Genomic DNA, 16,931 nt, shown 5'->3' on the forward strand with positions numbered 1-16,931 from the left:
AGCTTATAAGAACTAGCGAGAAAGGTGACTTCAGGTACTTTTCCCTGCTTGGTGTGGCACTCCTTGCACTTGGTGAAGGACCACTTTAGGTATCTGGATAATTTTACCTAATTCTGGCATATTGAGGGGGTTCCCCGAGTTCTTTCTACAACCTCGGAAATAGAAATTAAATGCAAGTTACATATATTTGCCGAAAGTGCCCAAACCATCTCTACTACTTATCTGCCAGACATCACATCACCAGTAGACTGGCTGAAGAAAAGTGGCAGTAGGAGCATATCTGAACTAAAACATAGGTATGTAGGGGTGATGTAGTAAAATGTTTATTATCTGCCTGATTCCCAACTGAGAAGCTGAATTGAAGAACTAGCTCTGGAAAAACACCTTTGGCAGATGTACTATTTGAAAATGTCATAGCTTGTATTAAATTGATTGATGAATAAGATATTTCAAATGTGACAGATCCTTCATGAAGTGGTTGCCCATATGGCTCCTGCATTTTCTTAAAAAGGTTGTCCATTGTCTCTGGTCACTAAAATTGATTAATTTAACCACTTGCCAACCGCTGCACGTCTTTTTAGGTCGACAGAATGGCACGTCTGGGCAAATGGGCGTACAGGTACATCCCCTTTAATTTGCCACCGTGTGCTCTGTGACTGTGCCCGCAGAACCCGTGGACTCGATGTCCGCCGGTGTCCCACGATCTTGTCACAGAGCTGAAGAAGTGACATGTCACTGATCGTCTGTTCCCTGTCATCGTGAACAGCGATCAGTGACATGTCACTCGTAGCCACGCCCCCTAACAGTTAGAATCACTCCCTAGGACACACTTAACCCCTTCAGCGCCCCCACAGGTTAACCCCTTCACTGCCAGTGTCATTTTTACAGTTATCTGTGCATTTTTATAGCACTGATTGCTGTAAAAAATGACAATGGTCACAAAATGGTGTCAAAAGTGTCCGATGTGTCTGCCATAATGTCGCAGTCATTTTTACGCAGCCACTGAATTTTTACTAGTAAAAAAAAAATATTTATAAAAATGCCATAAAACTATACCCTATTTTGTAGACGCTATAACTTTTGCACAAACCAATCACTAAATGCTTATTGCAATTTTTTTTACCAAAAATATGTATTCTAGGAGTTCTGTTCCGGTGGCTCTGTCAGTGTCTCATCTACAAGGGGTGGGTTGTGCTGACATGTATTCTTCTTTTGCTAGATTGACATTGAGTCACTTTTTACCCATGTGACATTTTTTAGGTTTATTATTATTATTATACAGGATTTATATAGCGCCAACAGTTTGTGCATCCCTTTACAACATGAGGACAGACAGTACAGATACAATACAATTTAATACAGGAGAAATCAAAGGGCCCTGTTAATTAGAGCTTACAGATTTAGAGGTTGTTCTGTACAGTTGATTGACCAGAACCCTTCTCTTAGGCAGGTGTTATGTACTTTGTATGGAAGGCTTCTCACTGACCATAATAATAACTCTCGTTTTATGATTTGCTATTTCTAGGGCACAGACAGAAGCTTGATGACTCTAAACCTAGTTTGTTCTCTGAGCGCCTCAGTGATTTAGGGCGCATCCCTCATCCCAGTATGAGAGTGGGTGTCCCTACCCAGAGTCCTCGGCCCTCCCTGAACTCTGCACCAAGTCCTTATAATCCACAAGGACAGAGTCAGATTGCAGGTAAGGGGCAGACTTACATTGTTTTATTTTTGTATAGCCTCTTCAAGTTAGAATACAGATTAGATGTCTTATGTATTGTTTTGAAGCATAACTCCTGGTGGATCTAACTTTTCATCCAGTTATGTATTCATTTTTAAAAGACTATATGCATTTGTTAAATACTACCAATATAATTAAATTAAACCTATGTTTTAATTAACTTCCCATAATCCCCTTTGTACCAGAAATCAAGAAATATATAAATTATATATATAAAAATATATATAGTGAAAAAGTATATTTAGGCGTTTTTTTTTTCCATTTGAAGATGATTAGGATAGTAAGATGTTGAAATAGTAAGATAGATTTTCTCATACACCAAAGCTCCCACCTTTCTGACACAGCAAGTTATGAACAAATTGTTTGATTTTGAAGCACCTTTCACCATATATTGCTCCTCTTAATGGGTCATCCTTCTTAAACTTAAAAGTTGGGTTGGGGATATTACTAGTGGCCTGACTTATCAATCATCCTCTTATGTCTATCAGAAGCCCCTGTGATGAGAACTCTGATGGATCACCGTGCTTCCCCCAATGGACTCAATCACAATACAACTTTTTTTTCATCCTCCCTTGAGTATAGTCAACACCCTTGCTAAGATACCACTGAGATATAGCCAGTTGTAGGTCAAGCCAAACTGTAGCTAGCCATAAACATTAGATGGTAGTCTAATATAACACTACAGTCAGAATGCTAAAAGACTTCCATAGGAAAGATCCTTGAGCATGCACTGCTCGATTGCATAGTATATGTGCATAGAGGAAGGGGAAGAAGATCAGTCTTCAACGAGTTTCTTGGTGACATTGCAGAGTGTCATAGACTTACGTTTCCGTATCATCCCGAGATAGAAACACATGTGGTCATATTTATGAGTACATTATTGAGTTCTCCTGTAGATGGGTCTATGAAAATGTGCAGACTTCAAAAGCTTTCCCTCCTTAGATGAATGTATTTCTTCAAAAATTTGAAACTAGGTCAAGGCCTTGTGAACTAGTCTTCCACTGTGACTTTTTAGAGCGCTATCTGTGTTTCAAAGCTTATCAGCCAGTCATTATTAGATATAATCAGACAACATCTTGGTATTTCTTGTTTCTTCTTCCCTGGTAAAGTAGCACCAGCTTAACTTAAAGTAGAATAAAGCCCAAACCGGATGAGATTTAGTTAACCAAGTACTATGATAACCGTGGACCATACCTGTACAATGGGTGTTGTAGTCTCAATGAATGAAAGTAGGCGCACAGTAGGGAGGCAAGAGAAACTGCCAGGACAAGAATGGCAGAATCACCAGGTATGAAAGATGCCGATTTACAAATATTAAAAACAATTAAACAATTTTAGAAATTGCATAATAAGCTTTTGTGAGACATTAGGGAATGGGTTTAAATGTACTTTGCAGTTAAGGTAAAGGAGCACATCTATGCATTAACATAGTCTTTACCACCAACTGGCCTGTCCCATTCAAGGGCCCCTCTTTCTAGACTCGAGAAACTGTCAAATGGGTCAAGCCAAAGATTGTTCAAGTTCCTGTGGCCTCCCTCTACAATAAATTCACCCATTTTCTGCACTTCCGATGTTAATTGGTTGTATGCAGTGATGGCTTTACATTTCTAAATCAATATCATTCTATTTAATTTAGCTTGAATTCTTCTCAAAGTGTTGTATTATTCTTAGATAAATTATTATTAATTAGACATGGATGAGCTAGCTGTGTCAATCCTGTTTTGTGTTCACAGTCATATTATAGAGTGTTGGCAGGGAGTCAGGAAATAGTCTAAAGAAGAGACTTCCCTATTCACTTAGAACAGCTTGGGAACTAGCAATTATTTGTTTTAAGGGTGTGGTAGTATATCCACGGAACCTTAATTACAGTATTAATAAACAATTAGGCAAAATATTCCACCCACTCCCATTATTCCTGATGCTTTACTGTACTGACAATTCACTAGGGTAGATTCTAGCCTGTGGTCACATAGAATGAATTCTGGGCTATGTTTGTGCAGGTAGAATAGAAGGCTTTCTATAAGCTTGTTCAGAGATTATAATTAGAATGTTAGCAAATGAATTGGAAAATTGCTCTAGTATATTAGAATTCCATGTCAGAAGTTGGGACTACCATGGGCAAGCTTCTGTGTTCATGGTTGGATATTTTTTTGGAAAGCTCCCAAGTCCCTGGTTGGGTCTGTCATTGTGAAACTTCCATCTCAGTGATTAGGTCAGCCATGAGCAAAATTCCACGTTAGTGCTTGGGTCTACCATGCGCAAGCTTACATGTAAATGGTTGGGTCTACCTTGGAAAAAATTCCATGTTAGTGTTTGAGTCTACCATGGGCAAACTTCCATGTTAGTGGTTGATGCTACCATATGCAAACGTCTTTGTCAGTGGTCAGGTCTGCCATGAACAATCTTTCATGTTAGTGGTTGTTCCTGCCATGAGCAAGCTTCTATGTCAGTGACTTGGTCTACATGCGCATGTTTCCATGCCAGCAGTTGGGTTAACTATGGACAGTGTCTCATGTCAGTGGTTGGTTGGGTGTACCATGGACAAGCTCTCATGTCAGTGTTTGGGTTTAAAAGGGGCAACCTTTCAATGCAATGATTGGGTCAACCATGGACAAGTTCTCATCTCAGTGGATGTGTCTACCATGGGCAAGCTCTAATGTCAGTGGTTGGAATCAAACATCCACCATGGAAAAACTTGATGTCAGTTTTTTTTTAATCATGTCAATGATAGGGTCTACTAAAGACAAACCTCTATGGGAAACCTACTTGTGAGTAGTTGTTTGTATCTTGGAAAGCCTCTGTGTCGGTGGTTGTATCTTCCATGGGCACTTTATTTGGTACTTTGTTTGGAAACCTCGTAAAGACAGTTGCAAGGGTGTCTCTGTTTGATATTAGCTATTTAACTATTTGCATTGCCATTGCAATAATCTCCAGATGCAGCCATTACTATGCACTTACAGCCGTGTTGTGGTTATTTGTATGAGATCTTACATCATCTCTGGCACATAAGGAGTTAACATGCACTGTGTTGTTTTGTATCTCAACATGTCGTTGCCTCGCTCAACTTGTCATCAGCAAGATAAAAGGAGCTCAGATCGTTAGCATGTGCAGCACACAGGCACAAGGCCTGTTCTTCAAAGTCACCAGTCAACTTATTTGGAACGAGATAACTGGCAATATTTGAAGCTTGGTGTATGGCAGTTCTGTAGCAAACAGGAAGGAGCTGCTTCATGCTCACTGAGGACCACCGGGTGCCTTTTGTTGTGTACAGGAAATATAGCAGAAGGCCTGCACCCTCTGAATTTTTTTTTATGTCACCGGAATAACTACAGTGAACAGCACATGAATATAATTCATTGTGATTAATCATAAAATACATTTATAATTAATACTTTATGAGAATTAGTCATCCACTCCTAAGTTTAGTACATAAAAAAAAAAAAAAAATGGGCCCCTTGCACTGATGTATTGTATTTATATGTATGTTTTATTTGTAGTAGGTTACCATTCCATAATTTATTCCATAAAAGAAATGCTTAATGTTATTTGTGTTGTTTACATTTTGGATAGAGTAGAAAAGGGTTGGGACCACTGCCATGTTTTTATCGTATTTTGTGTCCCCTGTAGGGAGATTCTACCTCTCTAATTGTCCTTTACCACTCTATCAATTGACATTCAGAGATTCAAAGCATTCCAGACTTCCCTGCATGCACTACTGTGCTGAGGTTTCTGTGAGTTGTACAGTGCATGGCTTTCCAGGTTTTCAGGTTAGGATAATTTTAGTAGCAGTACACTTGTTCAAGGTCAATGACTCATTAAATAGTTAAAGAAAAGTACTGTTGAATCTTCAAAAACCAGTCGATAATGGCAGTTTCAGCATTTCGGCATCCATTCCTTTAACTTTTCGTATATACTGCTACTATGCCACAATCATGATCTGTTGCAGCCTTGTTCAACTGTCTGCTATCATTTGCATGCAACTAAAGCAGCAACTGAGGCTAGGTTCACACCTCCGACAGAGGTCCGGTGTGTCCCTGTTCTCCATTTTAGGGACAAATCAGGGCCAACTTTTTGCCTGAATTTAAATGTCCCAAACAAAGCCGAAGACACACAGTGTTCCTGTGCAAGCCGCTCTGCAGCCGCAACAGAGATATGTGAACCGGCTCCATAGAGAGGCGGTCACAATCTCCTGTCATGTGAATTGGATACAAGGAACCTTGCATCAAATTCGCATAGGTGTGAACCCAGTCTGACTGTCAGAGCTTCACATCGAAAGTCATTGTGTTTCACTTTTAGGAGACATATTTTTAAAGAGTGGGTAAGAGTTAGAACTTATTTTAGATGCTGCCTGTGTCCCCATTGGGGAGAGTTTCCCTTACTTCCTGTCCCACTAACACCCTGTTACACCATGGCATCCAAAAGTGTCACTGGGGCAGGAAGTGTGGGAACACTCACAACTGTGTTCACAGCGGTAAACAGACAACAATTCTAACTTATCTGCTAAAGAAGAAAGTGTTTTGGTTGTTGTTTTTCTAGACATTGAACTTAAAGTGTTACTAAACCCACAACAGTAAAATCAGTCAGTATATGCAGTAAAGCATGCTTGTTATACTCACTGTGGAAGGGTTATCCTCTGCATTGTGTAAAAAGGCTGTTTTATTCTGTCTTCTCTGATCCTCCCCTTTTTGCACTGTCACCAACCCATCTTCTGATAGAACAGAGCCTTGGAGGCACTCTGCACATGCTCAGTTTGGTGTGTATTGCTAAAGAGTTTGTTTTTCTTAAGAGAGTGCATGGGATCAGCACAGGGCCAATCAGCACCATTCAGATAGAGGGTCAGGGATCCTGCAGCCTCATAGGACAATCAGGGGAGAAGCTTTAACCAGACACTGATAGAAGTCACAAGACTGCTCGAACTGCTGATGAGAAAGGCTATTTAGAAGTTTATATTTGCTAAAATGTTTGCATTTCCGTGTTCTGTGTACTGTGCGAGACCAGATATAGTGAATGCAGGTTCTGGGTTTAGTAACACTTTAAGTCATAGTCCATCATCTCTGAATCATCCTTGAGATTTGGACTTTTTTTTTAAACCATCAGTGAGGATTTGGGTTTTTGTGTTATTCAGCTTTCAAAAGGGATTTTATTACACTGTCTGGTTTTCAGATAAACCACATAAAAATAAATAAATAAATAAAAAAACAGATAGAACCAAGAACTAATATTGGTACTACTGCCCTGAATAGGTTTGTCAGAAAAGCTCCATCATCCAACTTCAACATTAACCAGAAAAGCTGTGAGCAAAGCAACCCTTCATCCATTCATCCAACAGGAAAAGTACCTTTAATCCTTTTTAAAAAGTGTCCAAGAAAAGTCATAGGTTGGATTTGATCCAATGCAGCCTCCGACCTCCCTGTCTACCATGACTGTCCAGTAGTTTGTTGGGTACAGGTCAATGACTAAAGCAGACCTCATTAGGCTGACCTATAAAAAGCATGGACCGGCTCACTAATCTCTTGCACATGCTGGCTGTGTATCGGGCTGTTTAGTTTGGATTTCCTTTGGATAGACATTTTAGGAAATAAGAATGAAATAAAGCAAACAATATGACTTATGGAAATGACACAGATGTCCTCCCTGCCAAATCTGCAGCCGGACCTCACCCTGCCAGATGGGGAAAAAAACAGGGCGAGAGGAAATTTCCGCTCATCACCCTAAACTCCACACTGCACAGTGATTATTCTTACATCGGACCTGGATAGTCAATGCCTTCACACTAGATGAATATTTATCCACTATGCTATGCTATAATAAGGGAATATTTTCATTGAGCAGATAACTGGAATGATTTTACAGTGATTCATTTAAAATAACGTTTGATGTAATTTTCGTATTTTTACAAGCTGGCTGTTTAATGTATTTCTTGTAAATGGTTAACAACGTAAGAAAAGATATACAAAGAGAATGTATCGTCTTCCATCAGTCAGGTGGCTAAAAGGCTTGCATTGTAAGGAGGAGTAGTAAAGCACTACTGCTTTGTAGCACTACAAAGTAGGAAGAAAAGTCTGCATATGTAATGAGATATAGAGGAAAAGAGATTTCATCTCCAACTACGGAAAGGTTTCTTCACAGTAAGAGCTGTGAAAATGTGGAACAGACTCCCTCCAGAGGTGGTTCTGGCCAGCTCAGTAGATTGCTTTAAGAAAGGCCTGGATTCTTTCCTAAATTTACAGAATATAACTGAGTACTAAGATTTGTAGGTAAAGTTGATCCGGGGAATATCCGATTGCCTCTCGGTGGATCAGGAAGGAATTTTTTTCCCCTGCTGTAGCAAATTGGATCATGCTCTGCTGGTTTTTTTTGCCTTCCTCTGGATCAACTGTGGGTATTGAGTTGGGTGTATGGGATTGTATTGTGTTTTTTATTTTGTTTGTTTATTTTTTTGTGGTTGAACTGGATGGACTTGTGTCTTTTTTCAACCTGACTAACTATGTAACTATGTAACTATGTATAGTTGCCCCTTTGTACATTTATAACTATCAATCAGACATAACACACTTATTTTTATGAGGTAAAGCTGGCCATAGACGGATCGAAATTTGGGTGGTTCAGAAGGAACCGTCCAAACTTTGTTCCATTTATGGACTGTCTGGTTGTACTGAAGGCGATCTATTGATTGCCATCAGTACAACCAGCCTATCGTTGTATTCTGACGACATGGAAACTTTCCGCTGTCAGAATACAATAGCCCAGCAAGAGGCATTCTTTGAGCAATTTTCTTTCTTTTAACCCACGGTTAAAGCAAAGAAACTTGCATATTGTATGTCCAGCTTAAAGCCTGGTAAACACGATTGGATTTTCCACAGACAAAGTGTAGGACTTTTGTCCAAAGGACATTGGCCAGGAATTCTTCGGCCTGCTAACACGAGACTACGTGGTTTTGGTGTTATTGTGAGCATTGCTTCGGAGCATGCGTGTTTGTATTTTGATTTTTTTCTGAAGGACTTTTGTACACACAATCGAATAATCCGACAACACACATTTGTTGTCGGAAAATTTTGAAGCATACTATCCAACATTTATTGTCGGAAAATCCAACAACAATTGTCCGTACAAACGGTCGGATTTTCTGACAAAAGCCTGTCATCCCGCAATTCCCGTCGGAAAATCCGTTCGTGTGTAACAGGCTTAACTGTACCTAACTAGACACCTACCAGTCTTATACTAGACCTGCCCACATTCTGGTATAAATTGCCAACTACATCACAGAGCAACTTGTCAAAAACTTCCTGTGTGTACCCTCTGCACTTCCAATAATTTTTTTAGAGCTATTCATTCTTGTGGACCTCATGAAAAGAAATGAATAGGCGTGAGGGCATGCTGTTAACAAGCAGATCTGTGATTTAGTTAATGATAACCTTTTGAATTGCGGACAGCTGAGTTTAAGACTATGGAGACCATATCTAGCCTACATTTAGCATTTGCATTTATGAACGTCATCACTGATAAATTTTAACTCAATTGTATAAAAACAATCAATGGAATTAAGACTCAGTTTCTCATTTTCTATTTGCAGACCCCAGGCAAGCACAGTCATCCCCTCCGTGGTCCTACGACCAGTCCTATCCATCGTACCTGAGCCAGATGACCTCTCCATCCATTCATTCCACAACACCCCTATCCTCCAGCCGAGGAACAGGGCTCCCGGCTATCTCAGATGTGCCTAGACGCCTCTCAGGTAAGTGCCCACTGGCTCTACCATATTGTGCTGATCTTCCGATATCTTGCCCCCTTCTTTTCCCTCACTTCCTTTTTCCTCCTTCTTTTTATATTTTTAAAGGTCTAAATGGAATAAACATGTTGCTATTACACGATTGCTCTCTGCAATATGTAGTTACATAAAGGTCTATATGTAGTTTCAGTTTATAGAGGACTGGTCATCCCGCTTCAAAACATAGTTTATTGCAGTCTAGTCCCAACCTTTCCCACCTCTGTGAGGCTGTAAACCCTCAACACATGAAGACAAATGATGTTGACTTCTTCAGGCCTATGCTACTCTTGAGAGGATGATGTCACTGGTGATTTCAAGTCAAAAGTTTGTTCACTTATCATAGATCTATCCTACGACAAATTGGTCTGCAGTGCCAAAATGCATCACTAGCTATCCTTTGGACATGTGTTTTTCCATAGTAAGATACCCAAAAACTTGTACATAGTGCTTAAGTGCTTATTGGAGGCAGACAACATCTGTTTTTTCCATAGTAAGATACCCAAAAACGTGTACATAGTACTTATTGGAGGCAGACAACATCCGTTATTCCATAGTAAGATACCCAAAAACTTGTACATAGTACTTATTGGAGGCAGACAACATCTGTTTTTCCATAGTAAGATACCCAAAAACATGTACATAGTACTTATTGGAGGCAGACAACATCCGTTATTCCATAGTAAGATACCCAAAAACTTGTACATAGTACTTATTGGAGGCAGACAACATCTGTTTTTCCATAGTAAGATACCCAAAAACTTGTACATAGTACTTATTGGAGGCAGACAACATCTGTTTTTCCATAGTAAGATACCCAAAAACTTGTACATAGTACTTATTGGAGGCAGACAACATCTGTTTTTCCATAGTAAGATACCCAAAAACTTGTACATAGTGCTTATTGGAGGCAGACAACATCTGTTTTTCCATAGTAAGCAGGGATGGACTGGCCATTGGGACTACAGGGAGTTTCCCGGTGGGCCGATGGATCAGTGGGCCGGCTTCAGTGACAGCGGACTGCCGCCCCCCTCTGCTCCTCTGTCTCTCCCTCCGCGCAGTGCTCACCTGGGGGGAACAAAGAAGCAGGGGGAGGATCAGAGGAGCAGGGGGACGACAGAGGAGCATGGGGGGAGGGGACAGACAGCTGACTCAACCGCTATGGCCTGGGAGTTTCTCACTTCTACCTAATCTTGTCCCATAAGGGGGGGCATCGAACTGATTCCGGGTGAAATAATGTCTAGCTTCCCAACTGGTACTGCCTATAAGAGTACCAGTACCAGCCATTCTACTCTAATAAAGTAGAACGGCTAGTGGCTAGTAAAGGGGGAGAGGGGGTGCGGGAGTTGCCCGGCTGCCATGGGAGAGACCTGTCAAAGTGGGCCAGTCTGGATGAAGTCCAGGGCCAAATTTCTGTCCCAGTCCAGCCCTGATAGTAAGATACCCAAAAACTTGTACATAGTGCTTATTGGAGGCAGACAACATCTGTTTTTCCATAGTAAGATACCCAAAAACTTGTACATAGTACTTATTGGAGGCAAACATTACAGTTGCAATACAATTCAACACACAAGGGATCAGAGGGCCCTGCTCATTAGCGCTTACAATCTAAAAGGGAGGGTCAAGTGATACAAAGGGCAATAACTCTTGATTATGAGCAGATGGAGGAAGTGAAAGTACAGTGGGGTTTATTTACTAAAACTGGAAAGTGCAAAATCTGGTGCAGCTGTGTAAGATATCCAATAAGCTTCCAACTTCAGCTTGTTCAGTTAAGCTTTGACAATAAAACCTGGAAGCTGATTGGTCCTGTTGCAGAGTTGCATTAGATTTTTGCACTCCCCAGTTTTAGTAAATCAACCCCAGTATATTAGTTAGAGGCAGGATAGGCCTCTTTGAAGAGATGGGTTTTCAGGGATTGCCTAAAGGTGGACATAGCAGGAAAGAGTCGGACAGATTGAGGTAGGGAGTTCCAGAGGGGGGTAGGGAGTTCCAGAGGGTGGGAGAGGCCCTGGAGAAGTCCTGGAGCATGGGAAATGATGACAGAGGAGCTAGAGAGAAGAAGGTCTTGTGTGAGGTAAAAGAGAACAGTTTGGTTGGTATTTTTAGATGGAGTTGGTGATATAGCTGGGGCAGAGTTGTGGATGGCTTCGTAGGTTGTTGTTAGTATATTAATACTTATTTTTTGGGTGAGCGGAAGCCAATGGTTGGATTGGCAGAGAGGGGTGGTGGGCAGTGAATGATTGGTAAGGAGGCTGAGTCTGGTAGTAGCATTTATAATGGACTAATAGCCTATGTAAAGGTAGCATTGTGGCATGTGTACGATATATAATCATTACTGTTGGACAAAAGACTCTGTCCACATTTGGACATCCCTGTCCAGTGTCTATGGCTGGCTTTACAGGCAGCATTTTTAATTAGAACACTAAGGCAGGCCATAGATCATGCAATCTTTTTTCCTTCCACCACGGGTGACATTATTGGCCAATGGTTGCGATCTAAAGAGACACATTGTTCATTTATAGAGAAATTGTTTTACACTGGTAATGACATTAGTGCGTGGGCATTCTAAATTCAATTGTCGCCGTCACACCCAGGTGGCCCACGTTGACTGTGTTTCTTCAAGCCGGCAAATAAATATTCCGCTCAGAATAATGTTATTTTGTTGTCTGGAGACGTTACACAGCTCAGCCCTGTGTTATAACCCTTACTACAAAAACATATCCTATTGTGACATGTATTGTGATTTCCGATTAATGACACTCGTTGGAATTTTCATTATGCTAGTGATAAAATATTTACTTTATCCTCATACTTTGCTTACAGCTATAAATATTACTAGCGGCACAGTCCAATAGAGTGCAATAGTAAAGTGGAACTCTTCTTCTACAGCTGAGAAAATGATAAAAAAATAATAATTCCTGCTTACCATATGTGAATATTATTTATAGCTGACCTTCAGGAAAAGTGAAAATTCTCCCTTGAAGTGGCACTGCAAGGATTAACTGTTTATTTAGGTCTATGGGGCATAGATTTACTTACCCGATCCTCCACTTCTTTGCACTGCTTCCCTCATGCATCTGCTCCCCCGTGCAGTCTAAGGACCAGATTCACGTAGATCGGCGCATTTTTGAGCAGGCGTAGCGTATCCTATTTACGTTATGCCTCCGCAACTTAGACGGGCAAGTGCAGTATTCTCAAAGCACTTGCTCCATAAGTTGCGGCAGGGTAGCGTAAATAGGCCGGCATAAGCCCGCCTAATTCAAATGTGGAACAGGGGGGCGTGTTTTATGTAAATGTTATGTGACCTGACGTGATTGACGTTTTTAACGAGTCCGTGTACATATCCCAGTGTGCATTGCTCCAAAGTACGCTGCAAGGACGTATTGGTTTTGACGTGAACTTAAATGACTTCCAGCCCTATTCGCAAACGACTTACGCAAACGACGTAAAATTTTCAAAATTCGACGCAGGAACGACGTCCATACTTAACATTGGTACGCCGCATGTACACCTCCATATAGCAGGGGTAACTTTACGCCGGGAAAAACCTAACGTAAACGGCGTGTCTGTACTGCGTCGGCCGGGCGTACGTTCGTGAATTTGCGTGTCTAGCTGATTTACATATTTCTAGGCGTAAATCAGTGTACACGCCCCTAGCGGCCAGCGTAAATATGCAGTTAAGATCCGACGGCGTAAGAGACTTACGCCGGTCGGATCTAATACAAATCTATGCGTATCTGATTCTAAGAATCAGGCGCATAGATACGATGCCTCAGACTCAGAGATACGACGGCGTATCTGGAGATACACCGTCGTATCTCCTTTGAGAATCTGGGCCTAAGATCCTAAGTCATAGCCCTGCATTGGCCGTGAGGATCCATCAAGTCCAACCTATGTGTGTGAATACTGACATATAATCACACACATAGGTTTGACTTGATGGACTTGTGTCTTTTTTTAACCTCACCTACTACTGTATGTAACTATGTAGGATGCAGAGGGACATTCCACCACTGGAAAATGGGGGAGTGCGCTCTGCCAGGGGGGTGAAAGGATCAGGTACTGTAAGTAAGGCCTTGTTTACATTTGCTTCAAAACAAGGCTTCGGACAGGCTTTGTTAAAGCTCTCTGAATGCCAGTCAAAGCTCCCATCACTAAATAAAATGATACAGTCCTGTTTACACCTGCTTTTGCTTGGTGCTACGATGAGGATTCAATAAGGCTTCAGTGGGGCTTTGAAGAGGCTTTGGTGGAACTTCAATGGGGCTTCAATTAGCCTTTGTTGGAGCTTCAATGGGGCTTTGCTGAGCCTTTGGTGGGGCTTTAATGAAGCTTCAATGAAGCTTCAGTGGGGCTTCAAGCAAGCATTTCCATAGCCTTCTATGGAGGCTTTGAAGATGCCTTGAAGCACCACTAAAGCGACGTGGTGTATAATTTTTGAAGCAAAAGTCGAAGAAAAGCAAAACCGATTGTATAATGTATGGCCAGCCTTACATTGGGGGAGGAGGGGTTTAACAAGCTTATACCTGAGACCTTTATTGCATTTCTCTACACTTGGCATTTCCCCAAGGACTTCTATGCTTTCTCCATATACCTACTCAGCACATTCACCAAAAGTGCTCTAAATTTGCCATGGTGAAGAAATAAGGTCCCTTGTGATGTACATGTACCAACGTAGGGATTATTATACATGATGGGAACCATTTCCCAATGATTCCTGCCAGGGACGGATCGGCTCAGCGACCATCAAAGGAGGGGGAGGAGAGGATCAGGTTGATTGAACCACGGATTTTCTGGTGGGGCGGAGGGGGGTGAACACTCGTCGTCGAGCTCACCAACTGACACTTCCGCCCCCCCCCCCCCCCCACCAGTGGAGAGTCAGAAGCCAGTGCAGCGGGCAGCACCAACGGGAATCAGGACTACTATAGGGAGAGGAAAAGAGCAAAGGGGAGGGGACGCCGGGCCCCTCAGGACACGCAGGCCCCTTACACTTGTATGGGCTGTACCCCACTCATTCATTCATTCACCCCCCTGATGGCATCCCTGATTCCTGGAGAGATATCTATTGTCTATATCTGCCTTGTAGAAACACATGACTTGTGATATCACCTTTATAAATATCTTTGGATCACTGTGCTTGTGTATGTGAGTGAGGTGTATGTGTGTGTTTTTAGGTGTGTGACTGTGTGTGTGTGTGTGTGTGTGTGTGTGTAGTTATGTGTTTTGGGTACCTTTTTAATGAAGTGCAGCATTTTTCTAGTATTTGTTAGCAAATGAAATGTTTGTTTTGACAAGAGCCCTCACCTTTTAAACACATGTCGGAAGTAGCAGTTGCCATGTTTTTATTCTCAGATTTTCTTTTTACTATAATTGAGACACTGCTTTGCATCTAGCAATGTCTGACCTGCGCACCCTAGTGGTCATTAGTGATGTTGCGTCATTTTTCAGTGAACTGGTGTCCCACCAACTACAATAAAGTCCTTTTGGGTCTGCCAGTTTTATGCCACATTTAAAAGACCCTGCGTCTGACTAATAAATCCTTTATCCTTGGTAAGCCTACTTACAATGGTGCCATTTTGCTTTTCTTTAGGGCTCATTTTAATCAGAAACCAAAAAGATAGCAGCTAAGGCCGCTGAATTTACCAGCTGACACTTTTATAGCCTGTGTTAATGGGGCTTTTGTTTGCATCAGACGGGTATTGCAAGTCTATGGGAATGCAAAAGCAGCTTTAGCTCCCATTCACACCTGAGATGAGCGATTTTAGCAGGTTGGAAGATTTTTTTTTTTTTTTTTTTCGTGCTGTTTTGATGTTTTAAGTCTTTTGCAAATGTTTTTGCATGTGTATGCAAGACCTTTATTGGGGGGGGGGGGGGGGGAAGCAGTGCAGGTGTGCAAACGTGCAAAAGAACATACAATAATACTCGTGTTGTGTTGTTGAGGGCTTGTATTAAAGACCCAAAAATATTTGCGTATGCTTTTCGCATATTTCCCGAGCTACAAGTTACTAAGCATGTGAACAGCCACAATAGAAAAGAATGGGATTCTTGATGTAGAGTGTTGTCATGTTTAGGGTAATGCGCAAAAAATGTGCAACAAATGGGAGTTAAAGTGGGCCAGGTTCAGGTCAGAAGGAGGTCAACTGGAGGTCAACAAACCTGCCTGAGAACTTTTGAAGATCAGCACACCTGAGAATGTTGGTGGGACAGAATTCAGGAAAGGGGCAAAGTAGCACAACCCGTATGTAATAGTTGCGGCATGCGCTGTCCCAGGATCCCTTGTTATGTGTATCATGGCAAAACAAGGTCCATAAAGACATGGATGAGCGCATTTGGTGTGGAGTAACTTGACTGGCCTGCACAGAGTCCTGACCTCAACCCCTTTGGGATGAATTTGAGCGTAGACTGCGAGCCAGACCTTGCAAAGTTCCGACGTCCATACCTAACATTGGTACGCCTCATCTACGCCTCATAGAGCAGGGGTAACTTTACGCCGGAAAAAGCCTAACGTAAACAGCGTATCTGCACTGCGTCGGCCAGGCGTACGTTCGTGAATAGGCGTATCTAGCTGATTTACATATTTCTAGGCATAAATCAGCGTAACGCCCCTAGCGGCCAGCGTAAATATGCAGTTGAGATACGACGGCGTAGGAGACTTACGCTGGTCGTATCTTAGAGAAATTTTGGCGTATCTGATTCTTTGAATCAGGCGCCAAGATACGACGCCTCAGACTCAGAGATATGACGGCGTATCTGGAGATACGCAGTCGTATCTCCTACGTGAATCCGGGCCTATGTTTCTGTCCTCTCTTGTCACACGGGCTTCTGTTGCAGACTACAAGTGGTTTTAACCCACACTAGGTAAGCTTGGTCCACCTTTGTCCCCATTGGGTAAAAGGAAAAGAATGTCGTGCAGCCATCACTGGAGTTTATGTAGAGAGAAAGTGGCAGCAAACAGGCTACAGGAGATCAGCAGCACTAAAATTGAACGCAGGATGAAAAAATGGCGAAGCAGAATTTTATTCGAAAAAAAAAGGCAGTTCTTTCAATTACACAATTCTTTAGCAGGCCAAAAGTCATTCAGTCGGGGTTTTCATGTACTGTAAAATGATTAAGGACATCATTTCAAAGTAAAATATATGTCCAAATAAAACGTTTTATTTTTTTATTTTCTGGCAAGTAAAATCGACTTTTCCCTTTAACAACGCTACCGCAGCATTCCCTACCTCTACATTCTTAATTCTCCCCTAATCCCGCATAACAAATGCTGATTCTCAGCGCCCCAACAGGCGATCAATCACATCCTCCTGACGCTACAGAATCTTAAACATGCCTTATCGAAAACTAGATTAAACACGCCGCCCCCCCCCCTAGCTTATCCTGTCGGCGATTAACTTTTCAGAGTTTGATCGGAATTATAAATGATGTTTG

At 41.7% G+C, this 16,931-nt stretch overlaps 1 protein-coding gene across 2 annotated transcripts in view; it reads left to right on the forward strand.

Moving 5' to 3' along the window:
• The window catches only part of RUNX2 (RUNX family transcription factor 2), a 122,316-nt gene that overhangs the window by 91,685 nt on the left and 13,700 nt on the right, over positions 1 to 16,931 (forward strand). Inside the window, exons 4-5 of one of the 2 annotated variants that reach the window (XM_040348432.1) lie at positions 1,526 to 1,699; positions 9,312 to 9,473. In XM_040348432.1, the coding sequence (XP_040204366.1) occupies positions 1,526 to 1,699; positions 9,312 to 9,473 (336 nt within the window). The remainder of the gene's footprint in view (positions 1 to 1,525; positions 1,700 to 9,311; positions 9,474 to 16,931) is intronic. The other variant, XM_040348433.1, reaches the window with a different exon arrangement.

This window comes from Rana temporaria, chromosome 4 (assembly GCF_905171775.1).
Source record: "Rana temporaria chromosome 4, aRanTem1.1, whole genome shotgun sequence".
Taxonomy (NCBI): Eukaryota; Metazoa; Chordata; class Amphibia; order Anura; family Ranidae; genus Rana; species Rana temporaria.